Source organism: Lactuca serriola, chromosome 8 (genome assembly GCF_051521515.1).
Source record: "Lactuca serriola cultivar US96UC23 chromosome 8, Lser_US96UC23_V15, whole genome shotgun sequence".
In the NCBI taxonomy this organism is placed as follows: Eukaryota; Viridiplantae; Streptophyta; class Magnoliopsida; order Asterales; family Asteraceae; genus Lactuca; species Lactuca serriola.
The window spans coordinates 158,432,337-158,458,708 of record NC_136415.1 but is presented as its reverse complement, the minus strand read 5'-3'; the positions used below and the strand labels follow the sequence as shown (position 1 = coordinate 158,458,708).

The 26,372-nt window shown below is 35.4% G+C and overlaps 3 protein-coding genes across 3 annotated transcripts; 1 reads left to right on the top strand and 2 right to left on the bottom strand.

The window, feature by feature from the left end:
- Positions 1 to 6,302: 6,302 nt before the first annotated feature.
- Positions 6,303 to 8,547, top strand: LOC145070576 (uncharacterized). Its single transcript, XM_079017520.1, has 3 exons — positions 6,303 to 6,636; positions 6,997 to 7,433; positions 7,893 to 8,547. The coding sequence occupies exons 1-3, from the start codon at positions 6,472 to 6,474 to the stop codon at positions 8,332 to 8,334; spliced, it is 1,044 nt and encodes a 347-aa protein (XP_078873646.1). The 5' UTR covers positions 6,303 to 6,471; the 3' UTR covers positions 8,335 to 8,547.
- A 4,245-nt stretch (positions 8,548 to 12,792) lies between these two features.
- On the bottom strand, positions 12,793 to 13,768 carry LOC145070582 (Calcium-dependent lipid-binding (CaLB domain) family protein). The gene has a single exon (XM_079017524.1). It carries the CDS (start codon positions 13,711 to 13,713, stop codon positions 12,913 to 12,915), a length of 801 nt encoding a protein of 266 aa, XP_078873650.1. The 5' UTR covers positions 13,714 to 13,768; the 3' UTR covers positions 12,793 to 12,912.
- An 8,819-nt stretch (positions 13,769 to 22,587) lies between these two features.
- On the bottom strand, positions 22,588 to 26,137 carry LOC145069752 (calcium-dependent protein kinase 13-like). Its single transcript, XM_079016702.1, has 7 exons — positions 25,307 to 26,137; positions 24,896 to 25,039; positions 24,623 to 24,775; positions 23,510 to 23,625; positions 23,258 to 23,425; positions 22,940 to 23,170; positions 22,588 to 22,870 (listed from the first exon to the last, which is right to left on the bottom strand). The coding sequence occupies exons 1-7, from the start codon at positions 25,941 to 25,943 to the stop codon at positions 22,718 to 22,720; spliced, it is 1,602 nt and encodes a 533-aa protein (XP_078872828.1). The 5' UTR covers positions 25,944 to 26,137; the 3' UTR covers positions 22,588 to 22,717.
- Positions 26,138 to 26,372: the final 235 nt, after the last annotated feature.

The following is a 26,372-nucleotide window of genomic DNA, read 5'->3' as shown; positions in this document are numbered from 1 at the left end:
CGCTTAAACTAATGCTCTGATACCAAATATAACATCCCCATTTTCACGGCCAGAAAAGACCGAATTTTTTTGTTTATGCTTGTTTGAAAATCAGAGTAATATTTTTTATAAAAGTGTTGCGGAATTTGTTTCCAGAAAAACACGATAAATACGTTATCAAAACATTTTTGAAGAAACGTATTTTATTCATTTTAAAACATTTGGGATGTCATCGTCAATACAGAATAATAAGCATAAATAGAACTTACATTTATTTACACTAGTGATCTAAATCTCTTTAATATCTTAGTGTAATATAACTTCATTTTGACACCTGTGATATAAATAAACTGAGTGGGTCAGGTTGGGAAACCTGGTGAGTACATAGGGTTTTCACCCACAATAATATATTTATTATGTTTAAACAATCAAACAATCAACCCAATTACCCATCCCCATTATCTTCCTTACTCATAAGAGTCTACCCTAAGAGTCATCTATCCTGCATTCGTTCATTCTGAAGTCCCTTGCTTCCATGGTTATAAGAGATGCACTAAGTCCATAGATGCCCATGCTCATTCGTAAAGCACTAATTCCATAGCTGCTAAATTTCATTCATCAGGTACTAAATTCATAGCTACCGATGTTTATCTAATAGGTACTAAGTCCATAGCTACCAATTCCTAACAGGTAGTAAGTCCATAGCTACCAGCGTCTAGCAGGTACTAAGTCCATAGCTACAGGTGTTTATCTAATAGGTACTAAGTCCATAGCTAACAATTCCTAACAGGTACTAAGTCCATAGCTACCAGCGTCTAACAGGTACTAAGTCCATAGCTACCAATGTTTATCTAATAGGTACTAAGTCCATAGCTGCCAATGTATACTCACATCATCTTTTATCTCTCATCATTCATCTATACATGTAATACCCAACATATTTGTAGATATAAAATACATATACAGTTTTAAACATTTAAAACATGTATAAAAACATTCATCCAGCATAGACAACAAGTATTCAGATAGTATGCACACATAGCACTTAGTTTATATAAAATACTTCATATCTATGTGTAAGATGAAAGTAACTATGCACTCACCTGGAAAGGTGGTAACTCGGTACTCGGACAGCACTTCGTTACTCTTAAACAATTTCCCTCGACAAAACCTAGTATCATTACGACTAGGGTTTAGTTCAATATTCACCGAGACTAATTTAATAGTCTAGCTATTATTATTATTATTATTATTATTATTATTATTATTATTATTATTATTATTATTATTATATAAGCGTTAAACAACACTATATAACTCATAATAATAGCCCAAATAATTATTTTAAGGCCCTAATAATGTTACTATAATTAATTAGAAGCTATATTAAACATTATGTAGGCGTAGCTCACTTACAGCGGGTTTTAAAGAAAATCGGGCTTTGCTCGGAGCAGCATTTCCGAACCAAAAGACCATTTTTCTCGGGACTCCAGGAGCCTTGGGGTTTCCCTCGGGTGCTAGGGTGTTCCCTAGGGTTTTAGGGGGTTAGGGACCGTTAGAGAGAGAAAGAAGTTAGAGAGAGAGTGGGTTTTTGGGGTGAAAAAGAAGGCAGCCTCACACGTCTATTTATAGTGCCCAGACCTCGGATTACATTGGGCGTAACTCCGAAGTACGTTGGGCGTAGTCCGGATAAGAGTGCCACCTTGCATCCAGCTGGCTTGCATGTGGCTCGGAAGAGATAAGGCCGAGGTACGTTGGGCGTACCCAACCTCGGACGTGGGGCTTAGCGACGGGCGACGTGTCCTTCATCCGAAGCGGGTCCTCCGATCAGCAATGGACGGTCCAGATCGAGCCACGTCATCACTCTATGCATCAGCTTCGCAAATTGCACACTTCACTTCTAAAATTTGTATCTTTCGCATACGAGCTCCGTTTTCGACGTTATTTATATCCACGCGTAGACGGGAACGTACTCTACAACTTTCGTTTAGACTCCATCGGCTAATTTTGACTTTATTTTAAAACTTATATTATTAACAGGCCGGGACAGGATTGGTCCGTTAAAATCTCATAACTTCTTCATCCGACGTCCGTTTTCACCTATCTTTTTATCATTATGCTACTATTAATGAGATCTTCGATTCTCGTTTAGGTTGTGTTGGCTAAAACCGTTCGATCTATTATTCGAACTTCAGGTTGTACACTACTAAGCCAAAACTTTGAAAAATCATAACTTCCTCATACAAAGTCAGATTTGGGCATTCTTTTTATGGACACTCTCGGTTTAACGTATTCTACGACTTTCGTTTTGATTGCTAAGGCTAAGATTCGCTCTATCATAAATTCACTATTTATGCTTCCCGGTGTCGTACGGGTTCCGTCACGAAACTTCGACGGGTCATAACTTCTTCGTTATAACTTAGATTTTGGCGTTCTTTATATGTACGGAACCCTTGTAACATGTACTACAACTTGGGTAAGATTATTTATTCTAAATAATCTTTTGTCGAAAAGTCATTTTCGACCACTATCATCTCTAGATTGACTAGCCCGGATCTACGAGCGTTACACGTGTCCCTCAAGATAGGTGTATCTGAAGAAGATGATGCAGAACCCTTTGAATATTTCTTCTTCTTCGATGGAGAGTTAGCTGTTTTGGGTGCCATTGTTGAATGCTTGAGGAAGAACACGAACAACACATAGTAAGGAAGAAGGGTTCTAAGAAGGAGAAAGATAATGAGTGTAAAGAGGGAACGGTTTAGGATTCAAAATCCTTATATAGGTGGGTTATTATCACATCTATTCGAAAGAACGATGATGACACCCTGAATCGAAAACGGGTTGCGTTTAATGCTTGGGTCTAAGATTACCCCTAATGCGACAATTAACAACCATGGTGAAAAGACTTTGTTTATGATAAAAAGGGTAACTGTCAATTCAGAATCTAGAAAATCCCTCAGTAATTTATTGAAATGCATGCCAAAGCATGTTTATTTAGACTAAAGGATAATAACCGTTGGGTAAACATTTTGGCCATTTCGGAAAACCCAATTAATGATTACTTCAAAATCACATTTATTGTTATTAAAGTACGATCTCGGAACAAAGGAATTCCAAGATGAACTGACATAAGATACTTCTGAGAATCAAAAATTAATCACTGATGTTCGTGAAAATTATTGTTCCATTGAATTTAACTCATTTGGCTTTTCTGTGAAGGATTTTCACAACAAACAAATCCTCCTCTAATGTGATAGCTCTGGCAATCTCTATCCTATCACGTTACCAACTACTCAAGTTTTCATCTCCACCACTCCTAGTATATGGTATCAACGTCTTGGTCACCCCGGTCATCATATTATCAAGCATCTAGTTAATAATCAAGTTATTTCTTGTTCGTCTAGTAAAGACTACTTTATGTCATGCATGTCAAATGGGCAAACATGTTAAATTTCCTTTTATTTCATCTTCTTCTGTTTTGCATTTTCCTTTTGAATTAAATCATTCTTATGTATGGACATCTCGAATTGAAGGTTTGAGTGAAATTAAATATTATGTCATATTTGTGCATGATTACTCTCATTTTGTGTGGGTATGTCCCATTCGTTCCAAGTCTGACGTTTTTGACAAATTTGTGCATTTCGGTCTTTTGTCAATAACAATTTGAAACTGATATCAAAATCTTTCAATGTGACAATGGAGGTGACTATGACAACAAAAAATTTCATCATCTTTTTGATCAAAATGGTATTACGGTGCATTTTTCTTGCCCTTACACTTCTCAACAGAATGGTAAAATTTGTATGTATGCTTCGCACTTTAAATAATGTCATTCGTACCCTTTTGTTTCATGCTCGTCTTCCTCCCATATATTGGACGGAAGCTCTTCACATGGCGGCTTATCTTCTCAACATCCTTCCATCCACCACCCTTGCCATTGACACCCATTTTCATAAACTTTACAACAAAACACCTACTTATGACCATCTTCGTGTGTTTGGTTGTCTTTACTTTCCCCATATCAATGCTCCCCACAAACTCTCCCCGAGATCCACTCCATGCATCATTCTTGATTATCCTACCAATGACAAAGGTTATCGGTGTCTTAAAAGCTTGACACAAATCAAATCATCATATCCCGCCATGTGGTGTTCGACGAAACCGTAATCCATTTTGGATCAATGACTCCAAATAAATCCCTATCCTACTCATTCCTTGACAATTTCGACCCCTCTCATCCTCTTACATCTACTCCGGTTTCAACTCCTTTATTCAGGGATGGTGCTCCTCCCAGTTCGCAAACTTAATCTTCACGTTGACACTTCCATTCCTGTTCCTAAAAATTACTTACATGCTTTTCAAGATCTAAACTAGCTAAATGCAATGACTGAAGAATATAGTGGTATTATCTCTAACAAAACTTGGGTACTTGTTCCGAGACCACCTGTTGCTAATGTTTTTAAATGTATATCGCTGTTTAAAAAGAAACTTAATGGAGATGGGTCATTATCTCGCTACAAAGCTCGTCTTGTTGCTAATGGTTGTAGTCAACGACTCAATATTGATTGTAATGAGACTTTTAGCCCTGTTGTTAAGCCTGCCACCAAACATACGGTTATTACCATTACAATCACTCCTAAGTGGCCTATTAGACAGTTTGATGTGAAGAACGCTTTTCTTCATGGGCACTTATAGGAAACCATATATATGCAACAACCACCAGGCTTTCGTTATCCTACTTGACCAGATTTTGCGTGTCTTATTTAGAGGTCTCTTTATGGACTCAAGCAGGCTTCTCGGGATTGGTTTTAGCGGTTTGCCGTGTTAATATCTCGCATTGGGTACGTTCATAGAAAATGTGACTCTTCTTTATTTATATACAGGCATAGCTCTCATACAGCATACCTATTATTATATATGGATGATATTGTCCTCACTGGCTCTTCATCTGAGTTACTGGTTAGTACTATCTCCCTATTGAGCGCATAGTTCTCTATGTTAGATCTTAGGGATCTTCATTGGGTATTATAGCCACCCAATCGGCTGATGAGTTATTCTTGTCTGAACAAAAGTATGCATCCAAGATTCTTGATTGTGCTTCCATGTCTAATTACGAACCTGCTTCTACTCCAACTGATTTATCTGCTAAGCTTGATGGATCTGGTTCCACTGTTGATGATCTTACCTTATATCGTTGCTTAGTCGGTACATTACAGTATCTTACATTCACTCGTCCTGACATCACGTATGTTGTGCAACAAATATGCCTATACATGCATGACCCTCGAGAGCCTCATTTCACCGCTCTCGAACGTATTTTAGGCAATATTCGAGGTATTACTGCTGATGGGCTTCAATTATATTCTTCACCCAATCGCTCTCTCATTGCATACTCCGATGCTGATTGGGGTGGGTGTCCGGTGACTCGACACTCTACATCTAGCTATTGTGTATTTTTAGGTCACAATCTTCTCTCGTGGTCATCCAAACGTCAGAACACGACATCTCGCTCTAGTGCTGAAGCCGAATACAAGGGGTTACTAATGCGGTTGCTGAAACATGTTGGATTCACAACTTACTTCTTGAGCTTCATTATATGTCTATTGAGGCAACCATCATTTATTGTGACAATGTTAGTGTTGTTACATGCCATCCAATATGGTTCATCATCAACACACCAAACATATCAAGATTGATCTTCATTTTGTTCGTGACAAGGTTGCCACCGGTCATGTTCGTGTTCTTCATGTTCCGTCTTCTTCTCAATATGCAGACATTTTTACAAAGAGCCTACTGTTACCTCTTTTCCTGTATTTTCGGTACAACTTGAACGTTCTTGAATCTCCCCCCATTCAATCTACGGGGGGTTGTTAGTGTATTATTTGTATGTGTATTTGTATTAGTGTTCATAGTCCAACCCAAGTGTTTGGCCCTTTTATGTTTATTATTGTACCTTGTATATATTATATATTGTGAGTATCTAATGAAATATCAGTTCATGGGAACATATAGATGATTACATGTTTGTCGTTGTATTCTCCAATCTCCACGAAACACCACAGGATTAAAGTGGGACAGTATTCATGGTGTTACCACAACACGGAGGAGGTGCCGCCTGAGCCTCTCCATGCCATTTTGAACCAGGATCTAGTAGCCCAATAAATTTTTTCATAAAATAATTTACTTAGGTTTAAAAATATAAAAAATATAATAGTCTAACATTTTTGTAATATTAACCCTATAAAATATATTATTAATATAAAAATATAGACTGGGGTCTCGGTGTTGTCTTTTTATTCGTTGATTCATTCATTCCTTTCTCAAATATACACTCCTTCATTCATCCTCTGTTGCCAACAAGGAACAGAGAAAGCGAGATTGTCATTTCCTGAAGCCCCAACAAACACCATCCACCTGCAATAAAACACCTGAAAATCTCATCACTAAGTTTACTTTTATATACAGAGAGAAAGAAAGAGTTAGAGAGCAGCCATGGGTGTGGATTACTACAAGGTTCTTCAGGTGGACCGAAATGCTAAAGACGATGACCTCAAGAAAACCTATCGTAAACTCGCCATGAAATGGCACCCTGATAAGAACCCTAATAACAAAAAAGAAGCCGAAGCCAAATTCAAAACCATCTCTGAAGCCTACGATGTATGTATTCTGAAATCCATCGATCAACATATGTGTTTCAATGCCGAGATGTATCGAATCTCATATAAATGTCAATTTAACAAGGTTTTCAACTGAATTTGTATGAATTTTTTACATTGATTGGGTATACATTCAAACCGATCAATGTATACAAAGGTTTTTTATTAAATTCATAGACTTTTGAAACCGATTATTATAATTTGAATTGGGTATAGATTCACAGTTTCACACCGATCAATGTGCATTGACATATATGTAAACCTAAATTTTCCGAATACGTGATTTTCAAGCAAGGGTTTAATGCATCGATAAACTTTTTGAATCGATTACTGAAATTAGATCGGAATTACATACGTTCAGGTTTTGAGTGATCCGAAGAAGAGAGCCATTTATGATCAGTACGGCGAAGATGGATTGAAGGGGCAGGCGCCACCACCGGGCCCTGGTGCGTTTTCCGGCATGTCAGATGGAGGCTCTGCGACATTTAGGTTTAATCCTCGAAATGCAGACGAAATTTTTTCAGAGTTTTTTGGGCACTCGAGCCCATTTGGGGGAATGAGGGACATGAGAGGATCACGTTCATCAAGTTCATTTTCCCGGAGTATTTTCAATGAAGATCCATTTTCCCAGTTCAGAAGCGGTGGTGGTGGTGGTGGAGAAGGGTTCTCCGCCTCCGCCAGTATGCCCTGTAGAAAAGCCGCCACAATTGAGCGACCATTGCCATGTACCTTGGAGGATTTGTATAAAGGAACTACAAAGAAGATGAAGATTTCACGAGATGTTGCTGATCATACTGGGTGAGTTTGAGTTCTGGTTTTCATCTTTGATTTTACTTTCCAAAATTCTCAACTCAAATTATGCATTCAATTTGATTATCACTTGTTTCTTTACATGTCAAGGATTATAATTGGCGTGTTAAATACAAGAAATAACAATATACTTATATTTTATTTTTCTTATTAAGCCCTTGCATTATGAAAAAAAAATCTACCCATTTATAGCAATGTCAATCAATTTTCAGTACATTATACTTTCGAAAGTCTATCCAGTGTGAAATCACACACTGCATGGGAGTTTCAGTTCCAATGTAGATTGGCTCCTTGTGGCCGCTAGACTCTTGTACCTGATTTATATCTGATTTATATAATGATATCATGATTCTTCTGGGCCTATGTATCAGCTCAGGGATTGGTAAAAGAATAATTTTTTTTACGGATACATTTAAAATGACAAAATACTAATTGTTTTGATTGTAGGAGAACAACTACAATGGAAGAGATTTTAACAATAGATATAAAAGCGGGGTGGAAAAGGGGAACAAAAATAACATTCCCGGAGAAAGGAAACGAAGGGCGAGGTGTGATTCCTTCGGATCTTGTTTTCATAGTTGATGAAAAACCGCATCCGGTGTTAAAAAGAGATGGAAATGATCTTGTTATGACCCAAAAGATATCATTATGTGAAGCTTTAACCGGTTATATTGTGCAAGTTTCAACGCTCGATGGAAGAAGCTTAACAATTCCCATAAACTCTGTAATTTCCCCAAATTATGAAGAAGTTGTCAAAGGAGAAGGGATGCCTATGCCTAAAGAACCCACAAAGAAAGGGAACTTAAGGGTTAAGTTTACTATTAAGTTTCCTTCAAGACTTACATCGGATCAAAAAACCGGCATTAAGCGACTTTTGACGTGTTCTTGATTAATTTTTCTTTTATATTTTTTTGAGTGTTTTTTTTTCGGTTTTATGAATGGGGTCTTGGATTAGATTTTTTTATTGGACTAAGGTTTTGGATCTTTGAATGTGGTTGTGTGAATCTTGTGTTTTTAGATTGTATATGTTATTACTTGGTGTACACTATTGATAATTTGATATATGAATGGTTAGTTTGAGGAAGTTGTTGGTGATTTTGTCACTAAATATATTTTAATGTAATGGATTTAACAAGTGTTTCAAGAATAATGTTTTAGTTATAATACAAATTGGGAGGTGTGGGAGTGCACATTTGTATTTACTAAACAAGGACTAATCTGTCATTCTTGAAAAATGCAAATTCAAGGACTAATCTGTTTTTCTTGAAAGATACAAACTGTTCTCGTTTATCCGTTGAGAGGATAAATCCGGGAAAATAACGACTCCTTTGAAACACAAAAAAAGGGGAAACACTTTTTTCTTCACCTTCTTCTCAAAATTGATTTTGATTTTGTGCCTAAAATCAGAATTGTTACATCATGAATTATCCCAGTTTTGATTTCGTGATACCCAAGGCATATAGGGTTGAAATATCAAACAAGGAAAGTGTTAACACGATTCCTGTTTGGGATCCAGATTTCCAATAACCCTATTTTGTTTTTTTTTTCCCCAACAGAAGTGTGATGTTAATATCACATTATTTTGTAAACTATCATTTAAATGATGTTTAGGATGATATATTAAGCGTGTTTGACACATAACGTCTAGAAGCTTCTAGCTTTTGACAAAACATTTTAGTTTAAACAAAAAAAATTTGTTTGAAAATACAAGTATTTGGCTTTTAGTTTAAAAAAAATGTTTCAAATATAAAAACTGCTTCATGTTGTGTTTAACAAAACAATATTGAATTTTTTAAATCAATTTCCAAAATCGCCCTTAAAAATATATTTATATATTCATTCTTTTAAATAATTGTCATTTTATATAATTTTACATATTTCAAAACTTACAATACTTATATCAATAAATAAAAACTACACCTACCAGCTATTTATAAAAGTTTTGTGTTAAAATTATAAAATAAGTTTTGACTCTTTATTTTGATAGACGTACTAGACGCGATATCTTTAGAAGTCGTTAGATAATGCCTCGAAGTGTTCAATTCAATCAACCGTCACCATAAGAAAAGAATAATACTAGCATTATTCTTTCCCGTATATGGAATTCCAAATATAGCCTTCATAAATAACATAAAAACAATAGTATTTATATCTCTAAACCTTTTAAGCATCTTTTTTCCAAAGTCTAGTTTCATCTCAAACAATCGTTCCAGTACTACCTGCACTAGAAAACGTTAGTCTAGATATTTATCTAATTTACTTTATATTAAACAACAATAGTTTAAAATATTTGTGCTTAATTAATAAGCTTAGCAGCAAGGTTCAAACGGAGTCAAAACAGCTAAAACAGTACGTTAAAAAATAGTTTTATTATGCACATAATTACGTTTTAGGTGTTTTGCCTCGGACTTTTTTGTTTACTAAGGTTCAAATTGGTTCTTAAAATATTGTTTAAATATCTATTTACTTATATTTTTTCTATTAGTTTAAGCCTATAAATATTTTAACTTGTTTCGATCGTGTATATATTACATCATTATGAACCAGTACAATAGCTTTTTTATGATAATCAAAATGTTTTTTTTTAATTTACACAAACTTTTAATTCTATTACAAATTTAGTCCTTTTTTTTAATAATTTTGACCAACTTTTTGTACGTTTTTTACAACTTTGTCTTCATATATTTTCTTACATCTTCAACTTTACACTTTTTTAAAACTATGTGTTTACATGATTTTACATGTTTTTTACCACTTCATTTCGAACAAAATTCGAGTATTACTTATGTATTAATTCTACTTAATATATGTTTTTACCGTTTGAAAACCGCGGCCTCTTGGTCTCCATTAGACTATGTGGTACGCGGTCGTTAACCCCCGTTATTATCGACGTGGAACACCCTTAACGGTGTGGTAAAGTATGCAACACCGCCCCCTCCCCCTCACCCGTTGTGTTGTTATACGTTGCCAAGGTAATGAGCTGCAACGTGCAAAATGACGACGAATTCGAACATTTTCAAACGGGTTTTGACCAATAAACGGTCATTTTAGATGATAAAAAAATTTAATTAATTTTTATTTACCTATAAATACATACATTCTATACCGCATTTTTTCATTGTATTATTTTCTTTCTCTATATTTCATAAACTTTCAATACTTCCAAAAATATGGATATGTTTCATCCGTTCCACCCGTACAACGATGATGACAATGACGATATCGCCGTCATTACGATGTACCAATATTGTACAGTATTATACGAATGTGCTGCTACAACCAGATCTTGCTCATCAACTACCAAGATGTGTGATGTTAAATAGAAATCACGAAGAGGGACATCAACATCTAGTTCCCAATTATTTTGCAGATAATTGTGTCTACCAGCCACATGATTTCAAAAGAAAGTTTCATTTGCGAAAAAAATGTGTTTGTATGGATAGCCAACGCCTTGGAAAACATGTATTGTTTCTTTCAAGTTTTGTAATTTGTAAATGTAGCTTTTACGTAATTTAAATACATTTTTTACCTATTAAATATACATTTAGGTATGAATTTTTCCAAATGAGATATGATGCTAGATGTAAGCAATGATTCACAGGGTTGCAAAAATGTGATGCAGCAGTTAGCTTATGGCTATGAGGGAGTCGTCTAATTCTATTGACGATTATATGAGAATGTATGAGAAAACTACAAGAGAAAGTTTGCATAGATTGGCAAGAGTTTATTTGCGCAAACCTTTGTTGAATGATATGAAACAACTATATGTGGCACATGAAGAAAGACACGGTTTTCCAGGTATGCTTGGAAGCATTGATTACACACACTGAAACTGGAGAAATTGTCCTGTGGCGTGGAAAGACCAGTATGCAAGTGGTCATCATGGAACATCTCCATTGGTATTAGAGGTCGTTGCTTCCCAATATTTGTGGATTTGACATGCTTTTTTTCGAGGTAGCGTGTTCCAACAACGACGTCATTATTCTTGATTCGTCACCAATATTCGATGATCTTTTGTGAGGAAAGACAGTAGATGCTCCTTTCACATTGAATGGAAATGGAATATATCCAGCATATTCCACGTTCATGAACACACTTAGTAGAACCAAAAGACAACTTTTTCAAAGGAATACAAGAATGAGCACGTAAGGATGTGGAACATGTTTTTGAAGTTCTAAAGTTGAAAGGACACATAGTTGAACATGCGACACAACCATATCAGTTAGAAACTCTACGAGATATTATGTATGCATGTATCATAATGCATAACATGGTGATTGAAGATAAATGACGAAATATTGCGGAGTATATGGCTAAAGAAACTCAGACACGTGTAATTTCAACCTGAGACAGTAAAATATTTACAGAGTCGTTGATATTCAAAACGCACAAAAACACAAGCAACTTCAAGAAGACTTGACATATTATATATACAATGATACCGAAGATGAATAATTTAGTGGCAAAAAATAGTAATAATTTTTTGTCTTTAAATGTCATTTGTTTTTTTGTTGTAATGTTTTTTTAGAATTTTAAATGTTATATTTAATATAAAAAAATTAAGTGTTATTGAAATAACATGTTTTATAAAATTAATTTTGTTTTTATAAATATTAAAAAATAAATCTAAAAAAATGATAGCATAAAAATTAATGGATGTTATAACATGTTGTCGATTTTTTCACTTGGTTTTATAACACCATGTATAACATGACATATGAGGTGGCAACTTTTGGTATTGAATGTGATTTAACATGTTGTTCACACCCACTAACCTTATGTCGATGATGTTTACTCTTTTGTGTGTGATTGACCGAAAAAACAACCCTTCTTCTCTTCATCTTTTTGATAGATGCTTCTATTTTTCGTGTAATAAAAAAACGTGTAAAAAATGTCTGGAAATAAAGTGAAAAATATGAGAAAACAAAAGAATTAAAGTGCCAATAAAGTTGTTAAAAAAGGCTAATGTTCAGATTTATTCTTCAATTGTTAATGTATTTGTTTTATTCACTAAACTTGGTTTTATAAATCAAAGGTCATTCAACTTTCAAAACTATATCTATTACATCCTTATGACTTGGTATGGCATTGTTATAAATGTTATAATGAAGTAATATACACAAACAAAAACAAATTATTAGACAACCCAAAAAAGTAAACGGACTAAATTAGACTATAGTTTAAAGATCAATTTCAGCTTTAATTTAACTCAAATGAGATATTACGAAATGAATCCATCTATGAACAAGCTAAAGCTACATATCAATCAATGTATGTAATGTAATTAACTGGGATCATATCATTTTATCATTTTCAACATGTAACAACAAACAAGTAACAACTTCAATTCATGCAATTCTTGATTTTTACTAATGATTAAAAACACATTAGACAAACATCATCGATTCCCTTTTATATAAAAGGGAAACAGAAAGAAAAAATAAAAAGAGGGATAAAGTCTAATTGTCTATTCGTCGTCGACGTCGTACCCGAGATCATCCTCAACTTTATCGGCGGCATCTTCGGCGATTTCATCTTCCACATAATCAACCCCCTCCGCAATCGCCAGTCCACCCACCAATCCCGCCGCCGCACCAACCGCCAGTCCAGTCCCCATTCCATACTTACTTTTCTTCTCCTCCTTATACTCGCCGTACGACGGTGGTTGACCACCGTAACCAGCAGACTGCCCATAACCAGGCTGACCGTATGGCGGAGGAGCACCGTACGGAGAATACGGATACCCAGTCGGCGGAGCAGCGTAGGGATAACCCCCACCGTAAGGTGGCGGAGCAGCTGGGTATTGTGATTGTGGTGGTGGAACGCCGTATGGAGGTGCGTAGTAAGGATCCGGCGCACGATAGCTCGGTTCCCTAACGGAGACTTTCACCTCCAACTTCCCGTGAGGGCGGCCGGAGGGACGTTTGAGTTTTAAAGTATCGACATAATACTCACCGATTCCGACCTCATCAACGACGTCCTTGAGTTTGAGCTTGGCGGAGCCGATCAATGGCTTGGTGTCCTCCGCCGCGTTAGCATGAACGATGTCGATGTAGAGAGTGGAATCCTCGATTCGATCGTTGAGAGGGATGATGAGTTTTTGATCCCACACCGGCGACTCGTCGCCTTCTTCGTCAACGTGTGTGGAGCATTTGTTTTTCGGGTCAACCCAGACGACGGCGTAAGGCTTGAGAGGTCCGTGACGCCAGTTGACGTTTTTGAGGTTTTTGGCGGAGGAAATGGTGAGGTCTAGTTCGTAACGCGCCATGATTCGCCGGAGAAGGAGGGAAGTTTTGGTGGTTGAAGTGAAGTGCCATGGAGGAGGAATGGTATATATAGTAGTCGCTATGTGATTGTTATCGAAGGATCGCGAGAATAATGCCTTTATTGGGTTTGTTTTAATTACTTTTCTGCCCTTGTAGTTGAGAAGAAAATTGTGGAATGGGATTGTCAACTATTATTGGTAGATAAAAATATATCGTTTTAAATAAAAAATATGGATATGAAATTTTATTGCGTTTGTTTGAAATGTCATATTTACCTTTTTGCCTTGTGAGGTGGAAATGTGAGATCAAAGTATATTAGGTTTGGTTAAAGTTTAAAACAAGTAAAAATGATTCAACATAATTAAAACATAAATTAGGATATGTATTTTAACAATTATTACTTATCTTGATCTAATGAATATTAATAATACGAAGATCGATAAAAACAAAAGATTAATGAATACAAAAACGGATAAAAACAAAAAATAAGAGGATATTTGATTTTTTCAATCAAAAACATACACATGTTCACAACGGGACTTGAATCCGCAACCTCAAAGATGAAGGACACCACCTGATACCGCTAGATTAGAAGTCATTTGGTGTCGACCATAAGTTATATAAGTAAAAAAAAAAAAAAACAAATTGATCTGTTATCTAGTTTTTGTGCATAATCTCAACATTAATTTTTCATATTTTTGTAAATTTTTATTGCTTGATCTAGATTTTCATCCTTTCCAAAACTATCACCAAAATTTCTTAATTTTTGTTAGTTTTCTACCATTGATTTAGGATTTTTTTATTATTGGTTTCATCTCATCATAAAGATTAAAGAAAGCATTTCTACTACGATGAAAAGATGAAAAGTAAGACACCATGACCATGTTACCCTTGTTGCATATTCTGGTGAAATGATATCATGCAACATTTATTTCATGATAGCAATTGTCTTTTTGCAATGTGGCGTTGCGAACCATATTATGCCAACATTTTTATTTTATAAATGTAATTTTATTAGTTTAAAAGCATGCAGGGGTGCATTATCTGACACGTGGCATGTTTTAATTCGATTCTTTCTAGATTTAACTTTAACAATGAATGAGACGTTACTTCCAAGGCAAATCTGATGTCTACTTTACACGTTCCGGACGCGGCATGCATTCCTTACCTTTGTAAAACAAATATAAGTATTATTTTACATGAAATTGTAAATTTAGTTAAAATTTAAAATTATTTAACCTTTGCATTTTATTGTTGATATAATTTTTGTATTTTACATAAAATCTTAAGTTAAATCCAATTTTGAAGTCATTTATATGAGTTATTTGTTATACTCGTAAAAAGGCACAAACTTAAGAAGTTATAATTTATAATTTACTCTTATTTTATTAATCTTTAGATCTTAAGAAGTTATAATTTATAATTTACTCTTATTTTATTAATCTTTAGATCTTTAATACATAGCTCTTATCTTAAATTTAAAGTATTTGAGACTTCTTATCAAAACTGTTTATTTATTGAGATATTAACAAAAATAACCACAACTTAAATTAATTTTAATGAAAATAACCCATAATTGAACTTTTAAAAATAACCAATTGTCTTGTTAGTCATATATTGTATTTAGGCCATTGTAATTTGGCCCATTGTATTGTCTTGGTCCATAATTGTATGTATGATGTATATATATGTCATTAATGAGAATGAACCTTTTAATGGAGAATTATTTGTGTAACATGGTATCAGACGCTTTGAGGTTCTGAACCCTATCTCATTCTCTGCCTTTCTTGTGCGGCAATCCTCCATCACTGCCGATCCATCTCTCTCGCTCTTTCCCTCCCTCCCACTACTCTTCTCTTTGCTGATCTGTCGATCTTCTCTCTACTCCCATCAACATGTCGATCAACAAAGGGGACAACCCTATGCGATCACCAACATCAAGACTCGCATTCCTCTTCTCTTAGATCAAGAACGTCTGAACTATGAATCTTGGCGTGAGTTATTTAAAAACCATTGCAAAGGTTTTGGAGTTTATCAACATCTTCTCCTACCAGCCAACTCTACTGCCGAAAAGGAGAAAATTAACGATCCCAAAGCCGACTAGGATGAGATCGATTCAATTGTTCAAGCATGGATATATTGCACGTTAGCCCAACCTCTTCTTCAATCTATTATCAAAAAAAATACTACTGCTTAGTATTTTATGACAACAAAGATACTTGTGCCATGTAATTGGAAACAAGAATTCCTAACTTGTCTATGGGTGATTCATCAATGAATGATTATCTTAAAAAGGTCTCAAAATTGGCTGATATGCTCGAAAATATTGTGTACAAAATTTTTGATCGGAACTTGGTGATATACACTCTTAATGGTCTTCCCTCCAAGTTTGAGAACCTTGTTATCGTTATTCGACATTCGAGAACCTTCCCATCCTTCATTGATGTTTGATCCACACTCACCATGGAAGAGAAAATGATGAAACTTTCGAACTCCAAATCTCTTTCTAATTTGCATGTTGATCACTCATCATCACCCACTTCACTCACAGTTCAGTCCTCCAACAACAACAAGAACGCATCCTCTAAATATCGTCGCCACTCCTTTAACTGTGTTGGTCATTTTGGTGGTCGACATAACCAAGGTGGCTGGAATAATCGAAGTGGCGGTCGCGATCGTGACTCTTATCCCTCATCTGGTGGTAATTTTTCGGGTCAACAAATGTATGTTATGACTCATATCCTTCATTTTTCGTGTCCACGTACCTCTCAATAGAGTGGAAAATCAAAACGAATGCTTTGTATAATTAATAATGTCATTCGTACTCTTCTTTTTCATGCTCATGTCCCTCTGGCTTATTGGGTGGAAACATTTAATATGGCGGTTCATCTTCTCAATATCCTACCTTCCACCACTCTCCATAAACTTACTCCCTACGACAAACTATTTCACAAACCCCCTTCCTACTCTCACACTACTAGATCACCTATGTGTCTTTGGCTGTCTTTGTTTCCCTCACACTGTCACTAGTCATAAACTTTCACCTCGCACAACTTCGTGCGTCTTCTTAGGATACCCATCTCAACATCGTGGGTTTCGATGTCTTAACTTAGCCAACAACAAAATCATTATTTCCAGACATGTCATCTTTGATGAAACCTCCTTTCCATTCGGATCCATGACTCCGGATCAATCCCCCTCATATTCCTTCCTTGATCATGCTACTGTCGATCCCAACATATTTTCGTCTCTTTTTGCTCGATCATTGGGTCCCACTATTGACACCTCGTCACCATCCACTTCCACACTGGTGCATACACCTCAGCCGGATCCTCCATCTCCACCAACTTCTCCATCACCGCTGGCTTCTCCGCCTCTAGCAACAGCTCCTACCGACGACGTTGTCCCGGTCCCCCCTCCTTCCACGTCTCATCATCCCACGGCCACATGTTCTCACCATGTTATTCTCAAACCGATTACTCGGTTATATCTTCATGCATACTCGACTTCTCCGCTACCCAAGTCTTACTCTCAAGCGTTTTCTGACCCTAACTGACATACTGCCATGACAAAGGAATTTAATGTACTTATTCTAAATGGAACTTGGAAACTAGTTTCTCCCCTCCCCTTCCTAGGGATGGCAAAAAAACCCGAACCCGACGAGAAAACCCGAACCCCGAAGATTTTGGGGCGGGTCGGGTCACTCTTATCGGGTTTCGGGTCGGGTTTCGGGTCATTATCGGGTTTTTAGTTCGGGTTCGGGTCAGGGAGTGGGGTATGCATGCCCCGACCCGAAAAATTATATATATATATATATATATATATATATATATATATATAATGAGATTTCATCCCTCTTACCCATTTCAGCCACCCGAAGACTTTAACCTTTAATCCCATCACGTATTCCCAATTTCTCACTATTGTGATGAATTTAGTTACGATATTAGACTTTAGTAATTTCTATTTGGTTCATTTATGTTAAGAACTTATTTGTATTTTAAGCATTTGTAAGGTTTTAATTTCTCAATTGTTTCATTGTAGTTTTCCTAATTTTTTCTGCCACCATTTTCGGGTCGGGTTTTCGAGTCTATATCGGGTTTTGGGTTTCGGGTCGGGTTCGGGGATATTTTTAGCCCTGACGGGGCGCCCCGATAAGAAACCCGTCGGGTTTCGGGTCAGGTTTGGGGACAAATATAAATATCGGGTTCGGGTATGGGATATGTCGCCCCGCCCCGAACCCGCCCCATTGCCATTCCTACCCCTTCCCCATAGATGCTAATGTTATTAATTGTATTTAGTTGTTTAAAAAAGAAACTACATGCAGATGGTTCATTATCCAGGTACAATGCACGTTTGGCTGCAAATGGCAAGACTTAGTGACCCGACATTGATTATGATCAGACCTTTAGTCTGATTGTTAAATTTACTACCATTCGTACGATGCTCTCCCTTACAATTTCTTAAAGCTGGCCCGTTCGATAGTTAGATGTGAAAAACGCCTTCCTACACGGTCACTTGCATGAAACTGTGTACATGCATCAGCCTCCAGGTAGGTCTGGCAATGGAGCGGGTTTTGACCCTGATCCGATCCAAACCCTTAATAATTATATGGGCTAGGAGCATAGTTTTTGATTCATTTATCCGTTAACGACCCATACCCTCTAACCCTTTTATTAAAAGGGTCGGGAATTGATCATCACCTATCTGATCCGTTTATAAGCCACCCCGTATAAATTTTAGAAATATACGTTTATATTTTATCATGTCTAAAGTTTAATTTTAATTATAATCGAAAGTCTAAAGGGAAAAAGTCAAATGCCAAACTATTTTTACATAAGACTCGATGAGTCAACTTCTAGATGGTCTATAACAAGAATCATGGTATCATTTCATTAATATTTCATCAAGCAATCACTAATTTCATTTATAAATCAATAAAGTCATTATCAACCGGAAGAAAGTTTGCAATTGATATTCTCTATCACCGCATTTGATATTCAAAAATCAATCGAAGTTACTACAATAATGAATTTAATTCCAATCGAAATTCCTCGAGTATGTAATGCGTTTTCTAAATAAACATTTTTGTTTGATTATTCAAAAAACCTACAGGTTAAGGTGGGGTTTGGATATTTGTTGATTCAGTGGACAATGGTATGGGTTTGATTATTCAAAACCTTGCGGGTTATGGAGCGGTTTGGATTGGATTTTAAAATTTGTTAAACAGGTTTGGATCAAGGTCGATTCGCTCCAAACTCGTCTTATTGTCAGGTTTACCTCCAGGTTTTCGAGACTCGCGTTATCCAGATCATGTTTGTTTACTTCAGCGGTTTATGTACGGTCTTAAGAAGTCTCACCGTGCATGGTTTCACAGATTTGCTCAGTATTCTACAGTTAGCTTTTGTCCACAGTCGCTACGACTCATCTCTTTTCATTTACAGACAGGGATCTCACACTGCCTATCTTTTACTTTATGTTGATGATATTGTTCTCACTGCATCATCTACACATACTTTATCCAGGGAATTCTCTATGACTGATTTGGGGGATCTAAACTACTTTCTTGGTATAGTAGTCTCACGTGATCGAACTAGCATGTTTCTGTCTCAGCAAAAATATGCCATGGACATTTTAGAAAAAGCAATAATGCTCAACTGCAAGCCTGCTCGAACCCCCGCGGATGTTGCTTCTAAACTTGGTGACACTGGGCCTCCTGTTTCTGATCTTACTTTATATCGGAGTCTTGTTGGTGCCTTGCAGTACCTCATGTTTACTAGACCTAACATCATATATGCGGTGCAACAGGTCTGTCTGTTTATGCACGATCCCCATGAGCCTCATTTTAATGCTCTAAAACGCATCTTACAGTATGTTCATGGTACAATTTCTTATGGTCTTCAACTGTATGCATCGTCTAATCAACGCCTAATAGTATACTCTGATGCGGATTGGGGTGGATGTCCTCTCACCAGACGATCTACTTTTGGTTTCTGTATCTTTTTGGGTCAAAACTTGGTCTTCTAGTTTTCTAAATGTCAAACAACTATTTCGCGATCAAGTGCGGAAGTAGAATATTGTGTGTTGCCATTGCGGTTGTTGAGGCTTCTTGGATTCGAAATCTTCTTCGTGAGCTACATCGCCCTCCTGATAAAGCTACGATTGTCTACCGTAATAATGCCAGTGTTACAGGTAATCCGATTCAACACCAGAGCACAAACACATTAAGATTAACATTTATTTTGTTTGAAAGCAAGTTGCCACCGGTCAGATTCGGGTTCTTCACGTTCCCTCGTCCTCTCAATACGCGAATAATTTCACCAAGGGTTTGCCTACGCCTTTGTTTCTTGAACTTAGATCCAATTTGAACATCTTGTCTTTTACACCCGTTCAAATTGTCGGGGGGAGGGGGTGTTAGTCATATATTGTTTTAGGCCATTGTAATTAGGCCCATATTATTGTCTGAGCCCATAATTATATGTATGATTTATATATATGTCATTAATGAGAATGAGCCTTTTCATGGAGAATTATTTGTGTAACATGTCTGAATGGGACATTTCATACACAAATTCGGCCAGTTAGCAACCCTTGGCTGAACGAAAGCTTTTGATGTTGCAGCTTTGAGTCTGAAATGCTTACTAGTCCAAAATCCAAAATGGTGCTCCGGAATGTCTTATTCCAAACAATTTGGTTATCTTTCATTGGACATCTCAATTAATATCATTTGCTAATCTATTGACTCGTGTTCAAATCCTGACACCACTCAGCCTTTGTGGCCATAAAGGTTCGCATGTAGTAACTCCAGTGCATGATGCATAGTCTCATGTTCAAAGCGGGAGATCAGTCAATACGTGAAAACTAGTCCGAAAACCCTCATTGATAAATTCCCTCTCCAAAAAAAATATATCAAACTTATTTTTTAATACAATGTAAGCTAATTCAAACATTTTCCTTAACTTCTATTTTGATACCATATAAGTTAATATACATTTTTATTTTAAAAAAAATGTTTTAAACAAGTCATCACTAAGAATCCCTACTACATGTATATATGTACATATTAGTTAGTTCGATAGATTATTATATGAAATGATGTATAACTTCATTGATAAGTTTTTATGGAATGTCATGTCAAATTCTTACGTTTGGGCATTGCCGCATTGGTACAAAAATAATTTGAGATATTATTTTAACTTTAGATAGGGAGAAGTATGCATTTATTTATTGAATTAAGTCGTAGACTGTGTTATTAAAAGAGGCGATTGGATGTGTTATTAAAAATTAAAATACATAAATTTGTTAATAAAAGTTAAAACTAGGACTAGAATCATCGATTTGAACATAATAAAATAATCGAAGTTAAGGAGATTTATGTAATTTTATGTAATTACAAAACAATCTGATATCATTACATAAAAGTATATATATCTATAAAAAATATCTTTAATAATATGAAAATCTAATTATGCTCACAAACAATTGTTTTTTCTCACGTGAGTCTTGATCCACAAACGCTTGTGCATCTTGCCAGTGCCTTATCTTTTACACCTTTTTTCAATGGTAAACTCTCTTTTTTTTTTTTTTTTTTTTTTTTTTTTTTTTTTTTAAAGTAAATTAACTAACCCATCTTCATGTGTATGAAATGTTTTATAGAACATTTCATTTAACTAATTATTTTGAAGTGCATACATATTTTCAGACTTAACAATATCTTCTTTTATAGACATAAAATATCCCAAGCAAACAAAAAACCAATTTACCCTTCGTAATTTTTTATTCAAGATGTTTATTAATTATTACGTTTTGCTACCTTGAACTAAATAAACAGTTTTAAATCAGTTGTTTCATAGTAACTTATTTTAAAGTACATATTATACGTGAACTACTTTAACCTTTTATTGTCCTTGTAATACTAAAAAACCATGTGTTGTAGCCTCATTTTTTGTTTTCCATAGCCAACGAGGCAACAACTACACACCAATTTACCTACATACTAATTTACCCTTTTACCCCTATCATTTTTTCGTCATATTACATTACATGTATAAATAGAACAATTTATCAGCCTATAACATTTCAATACCGTATAAAAACAATTTCTTACACAACAAGAATTACACTAATGGTCCCTATGGTTTGGAGTAATTTGCACGTTTGGTCCCTAATTTACTTTTTTAACTCCGAAGGTTCCTATAGTTTGTATTTGTTACGCATTAGGTCCCTGTCTTACCTAAAAGGACTATCTTGCCCTTGATTTTTAATTTATTTAAATAAAACACACCCCAACCCCACTTCCACCTCACCTTACCTTTACCTATCTCATCTTATTTAAACAAATTAAAAAAATCAAGGGCAAAATTGTCTTTTTAGGTAAGACAGGGACCTAATTCGCAACAAAAACAAACTGTAAGGACCTTCCGAGTTAAAAAAGTTAGTTAGGGACCAAACGTGCAAATTACCCCAAACCATAGGGACCATTTGTGTAATTTACTCGTTTGGGGTAATTTGCATGTTTGGTCCCTAACTAATTTTTTTAACTCGGAAGGTCCCTATAGTTTGTTTTTGTTGCCGCTTGGTCCCTGTCTTACCTAAAAAAACTATTTGCCATTGATTTTTTAATTTATTTAAATAAATACACCCCAACCACACTTTCACCTCACCCTCCCTTACCTTATCTACCTCACCTTATTTAAATAAATTAAAAAATCAAGGGTAAAATAGTCTTTTTAGGTAAGACAGGGACCAAGTGTGCAACAAAAATAAACTGTAAGGACCTTCCGAGTTAAAAAAATAAATTAGGGATCAAACGTGCAAATTACCCCAAACCATAGGGACCATTCGCATAATTTACTCTTTTTTTTAAGAAACCGATAAAACCTCTCTAAAAAACATTTAAAAGTGGTCTAAAGTCAAATATACAACATTTCACAAATTGAATATAGTAACGAAATCTAATAAAACATAATTACAAATGAAATTTTACAAAGAAAGAAATTATAAACCTTACTCGGTATTTCCAAGGTTTATGGAGCCATCTTTCATAAGCTTAACACTTAAGCTGTTAAATCTCCCTCTTGAATAATGCCTAGAAGCTTTTCTCCAATCCGTTCCTGTTTTCATCATTGCAACAAACTCCTCATAGCTGATTTTCCCATCCTAAAAAAAAAAAAAAAAAAGTTAAAATACAAATAACAGCAAATAAATAAATTGGTTTTCACTGTTTACCTTATCTGTGTCAACTTCTTGGAAGATGTCATTTGCAATATCTGCTGAATTATCATCTCCATCTTCTTTCAAAGAGTCCCGAAGCTCTTCTGGCTCTATGAAGCCATTTCCATTTTTGTCAAAGTATGAGAAAGCTTTGTGTATGTGTTCATCATTTGCCATTTTTCTTATGTGTAATGAAATGGCAACAAATTCACCATAATCTAAGGTTCCTTTTCCATTTGTATCCACCTGTAACCAAATAAACAGTTTTTTAAAACTGGAATAATAATTTATTTCCATGTGGATTTTTTTAAAAAAGTTAAGACTCTCACTCACAGCTTCAATAAGCAATTGTATTTCAGAGTCTGCAAGCTGTGAGTTTAAGTTTTGTAATCCGGTTTTTAATTCTTCAATTGTAACAATCCCATCATCATCAGTGTCGATTTTTTTGAATGTTTCTTTGATGTCTTCAACTTCTTCATTTGACAAGAAATCAGCAATCACCTATACATGAACAAAATTTATATAAAAACACAAGTTTATTGATAATTTAAATAAAGGGAAAGGGAAAGAGAAAAGTAAACTAACCCTTAAAGCTTTTCTCTTGAATCGATTCATCATTGAGAACTGTTTTAGTCTTGACTTGACAACATCACCAAGGGGAACATTTGGAGCCTTTTTAGCGTTTTGGAGCCAAGTATGTTCTGAAAATTACAAGGAAAATAAGTAGATTTTCATTTGTAATAATTAAAGATTATTTTTATGATAAATATTCTTAATTATAGTATCCTACTTTCATTTCTTCCTATTACAACATTTGTTTGTTATGGAACAAAATTGAAAGTACAATGTTGTAATAGAAAGAAGGGTTAATCTTAGGAAAAAAAAAAAAGAAAAACTTATATTTTGTGTTTTTTCCGGATTAAACCTTAAATTTATTTTTTGCTTGAAAAAGAACTTGTATTTTTTTATTTTTTCCGAAAAAGCTCTCAACTTTGTATTTTTTTATCCGAAAAGACCTTCAACCTTCTAAATGCTTCCTAATAAACCCTTAACTTTTTAGTTTTTCTCGAAAAAAGCCTCACGTTTTACAATTTTTTTTTTGGGAAATCTACAGAAAAGTCCGAAACTATTGGGAAAAGTTTCAATAAAGTCCTTAAAGTTTTTTTTTTGAACAGAAAAGTCCTGATTATTTAACATTTTACCCAAATTAACGAAAAAGTCCTTTTTTATATTTGAACAGCAAATGACAGATTATATGCATTCTCAAAATAATGGGACTTTTCCATTCAAAAAAAAAATTTAGGACTTTTTTTTAACTTTTCCCAAAAGTTTGGGACTTTTCTGTAGATTTCCCATTTTTTTTTGGCAAAAAATGACTAAAAGGGCCAAATCGGGAGAAACGAAAAAATATAAGGTTTTTTTCAGGCAAAAAAAAAAATTTGAGGTTTAATCCGGAAAAAACACAAAATATAAGGTCTTTTTTGAGATTAACCCTAGAAAGAAATGGAAGTCTTGGAGTCAAAAGGATTCATTATTGATTTGTAATTGATATTCTTTTCTTGGGAGAGCCCAACTTCTTGAATGTTGGAATAAAAAAATATAAGGCTTCAATTTCCATCAGAAAATATGATATACTATAATACAAATATATGAAAGTATGTTGCTATTTCTTGCATTTAGCCCTAAAGATAAACATACCAAGTACTTGTTTAGCTGTTAGGCGAAGCTTTGGATCTGGCTCTAACATTTGCTTTACAAGACTCTTGGCACCTTCAGAAACACTTGGCCATGGTTCACGTTTGAAATCTATTAGCCCACGAAGAATGGCTTGTGCAACACCTTGCTCTGACTCTGCATTATGAAAAAAAAACTAACCATAAGCCGATAGAATTGTAACTTCTACACTAAGAATATGTTCACATACAGATGAGTAAGAAATCAATTATCTAAGAAAGAAGAATTATCAATTACCTGCCCAAAATGGAGGGACACCACATAATAGAATGTAAAGAATTACTCCTGCACTCCAGATATCAATCTCTGGTCCATAATTACGCTTGAGGACCTCTGGAGCCATGTAATATGGGCTTCCAACTATTTCAGAGAACTTCTCACCTGTATATTTAACATGGTGTTTATTAGAAAGTTCATTAAAGATTTCTAATTATACCAACTATACTCAATCTTCATGTTAAGTAATGTTTTCTAATATAGATCATTGAACTGAATTTGTCCTAAGATAAGGCAGCTAAGTAGAATAAGACAGTAGATTGTGTGTATCCAATAGATACAATGATTAGGAACCTTAATTGTCTACTAATTTCCTGACTAGAAGCTGTAATCCTTAATTTATGGTAATTCTGGAAGGAGAGATATAGTCACCTGGCTTGAAGAAGATAGACAGGCCAAAATCAATAGCTTTGAGAGGCGAATTCTCCTTCTTGTTCGCAAACAAGAAATTTTCTGGTTTCAAGTCTCTATGGATCACTCCATGCTTATGACACAACTGTACAACCTCTACAATTGTCCGAGTGACTGCCGCAGCTGCACGCTCCGTATAATGGCCGCGCGCAACAATCCGATCGAACAGTTCTCCGCCCTCGCACAACTCCATCACCAAATGCACCGCATTCTCATCCTCGCAGGCCTCCCTCAACGTCACAATACTCGAGTTTTCCGGCAAGTGCTTCATGATCTCTACTTCTCTCCTCACGTCATCAACATCCACCGCTGTCCGTAGCTTCCGCTTAGAGATCGACTTACAAGCCAACAACTCCCTCGAGCTCCGATCTATACACAAGTAGGTCACTCCGAATTCCCCACGGCCAAGCTCCCTATCTAACGCGTACTTGTCTTCAATATTTTCCTTCGATTTATCAGCTAAAACAGTAACCGGTCCCTTTTTCCCATTCCCCGCGTTAGCCTTCTCCTTCCGGTTGTTATGATCATGACCAGAGTAGTTCGATGACTTGACATCCTCCCTGGCGACCGCCGCCGGAGATCTGCAACAGTTCCCCATCTAATCCAGAGATTCCAAAACTCAAATCGAGCTCGGAGTTCAAAACACGAAGAGCCCTAACCCTAGCTCCGGTTAGCTAGGGTTTCACATCACCATATTAGCCCAAAATCAAAAGCTTATCCTATACCATTGGAATCGAATTATAGAGAGATAGAATTCAAGGAAGTGTGTGAAAAGGAAAGTGTTTTAGTATCGAGTAATAGTGTTGTTGGTAATTAGTTATTGCTTTTAAAGATTTTCTCTAATTAACCCTCAAGTTTTCAAATCGTCATGTTTAGTCTTCTTTAATTTATTTTTTCAACTATCTTTATTTATAGCTTTAAATTTAGAAATAGTACTTGTGGTTTATAGTTATTACTAACCTTACAAAAATACCATAATTTTTTTATGGATACATGCAATTCAATAGATTTATGTAATGTAACAATT

Coding starts and splice junctions, on each gene's coding strand:
- LOC145070576 (XM_079017520.1), top strand. CDS start 6,472: ATGGGTGTGGATTACTACAAGGTTCTTCAGGTGGACCGAAATGCTAAA. Junction 6,637..6,996: donor CCATCTCTGAAGCCTACGAT/GTATGTATTCTG, acceptor ACATACGTTCAG/GTTTTGAGTGATCCGAAGAA. Junction 7,434..7,892: donor GATGTTGCTGATCATACTGG/GTGAGTTTGAGT, acceptor TTTTGATTGTAG/GAGAACAACTACAATGGAAG.
- LOC145070582 (XM_079017524.1), bottom strand. CDS start 13,713: ATGGCGCGTTACGAACTAGACCTCACCATTTCCTCCGCCAAAAACCTC.
- LOC145069752 (XM_079016702.1), bottom strand. CDS start 25,943: ATGGGGAACTGTTGCAGATCTCCGGCGGCGGTCGCCAGGGAGGATGTC. Junction 25,040..25,306: donor GTCTATCTTCTTCAAGCCAG/GTGACTATATCT, acceptor TTAAATATACAG/GTGAGAAGTTCTCTGAAATA. Junction 23,171..23,257: donor TACAATTGCTTATTGAAGCT/GTGAGTGAGAGT, acceptor ATTTGGTTACAG/GTGGATACAAATGGAAAAGG.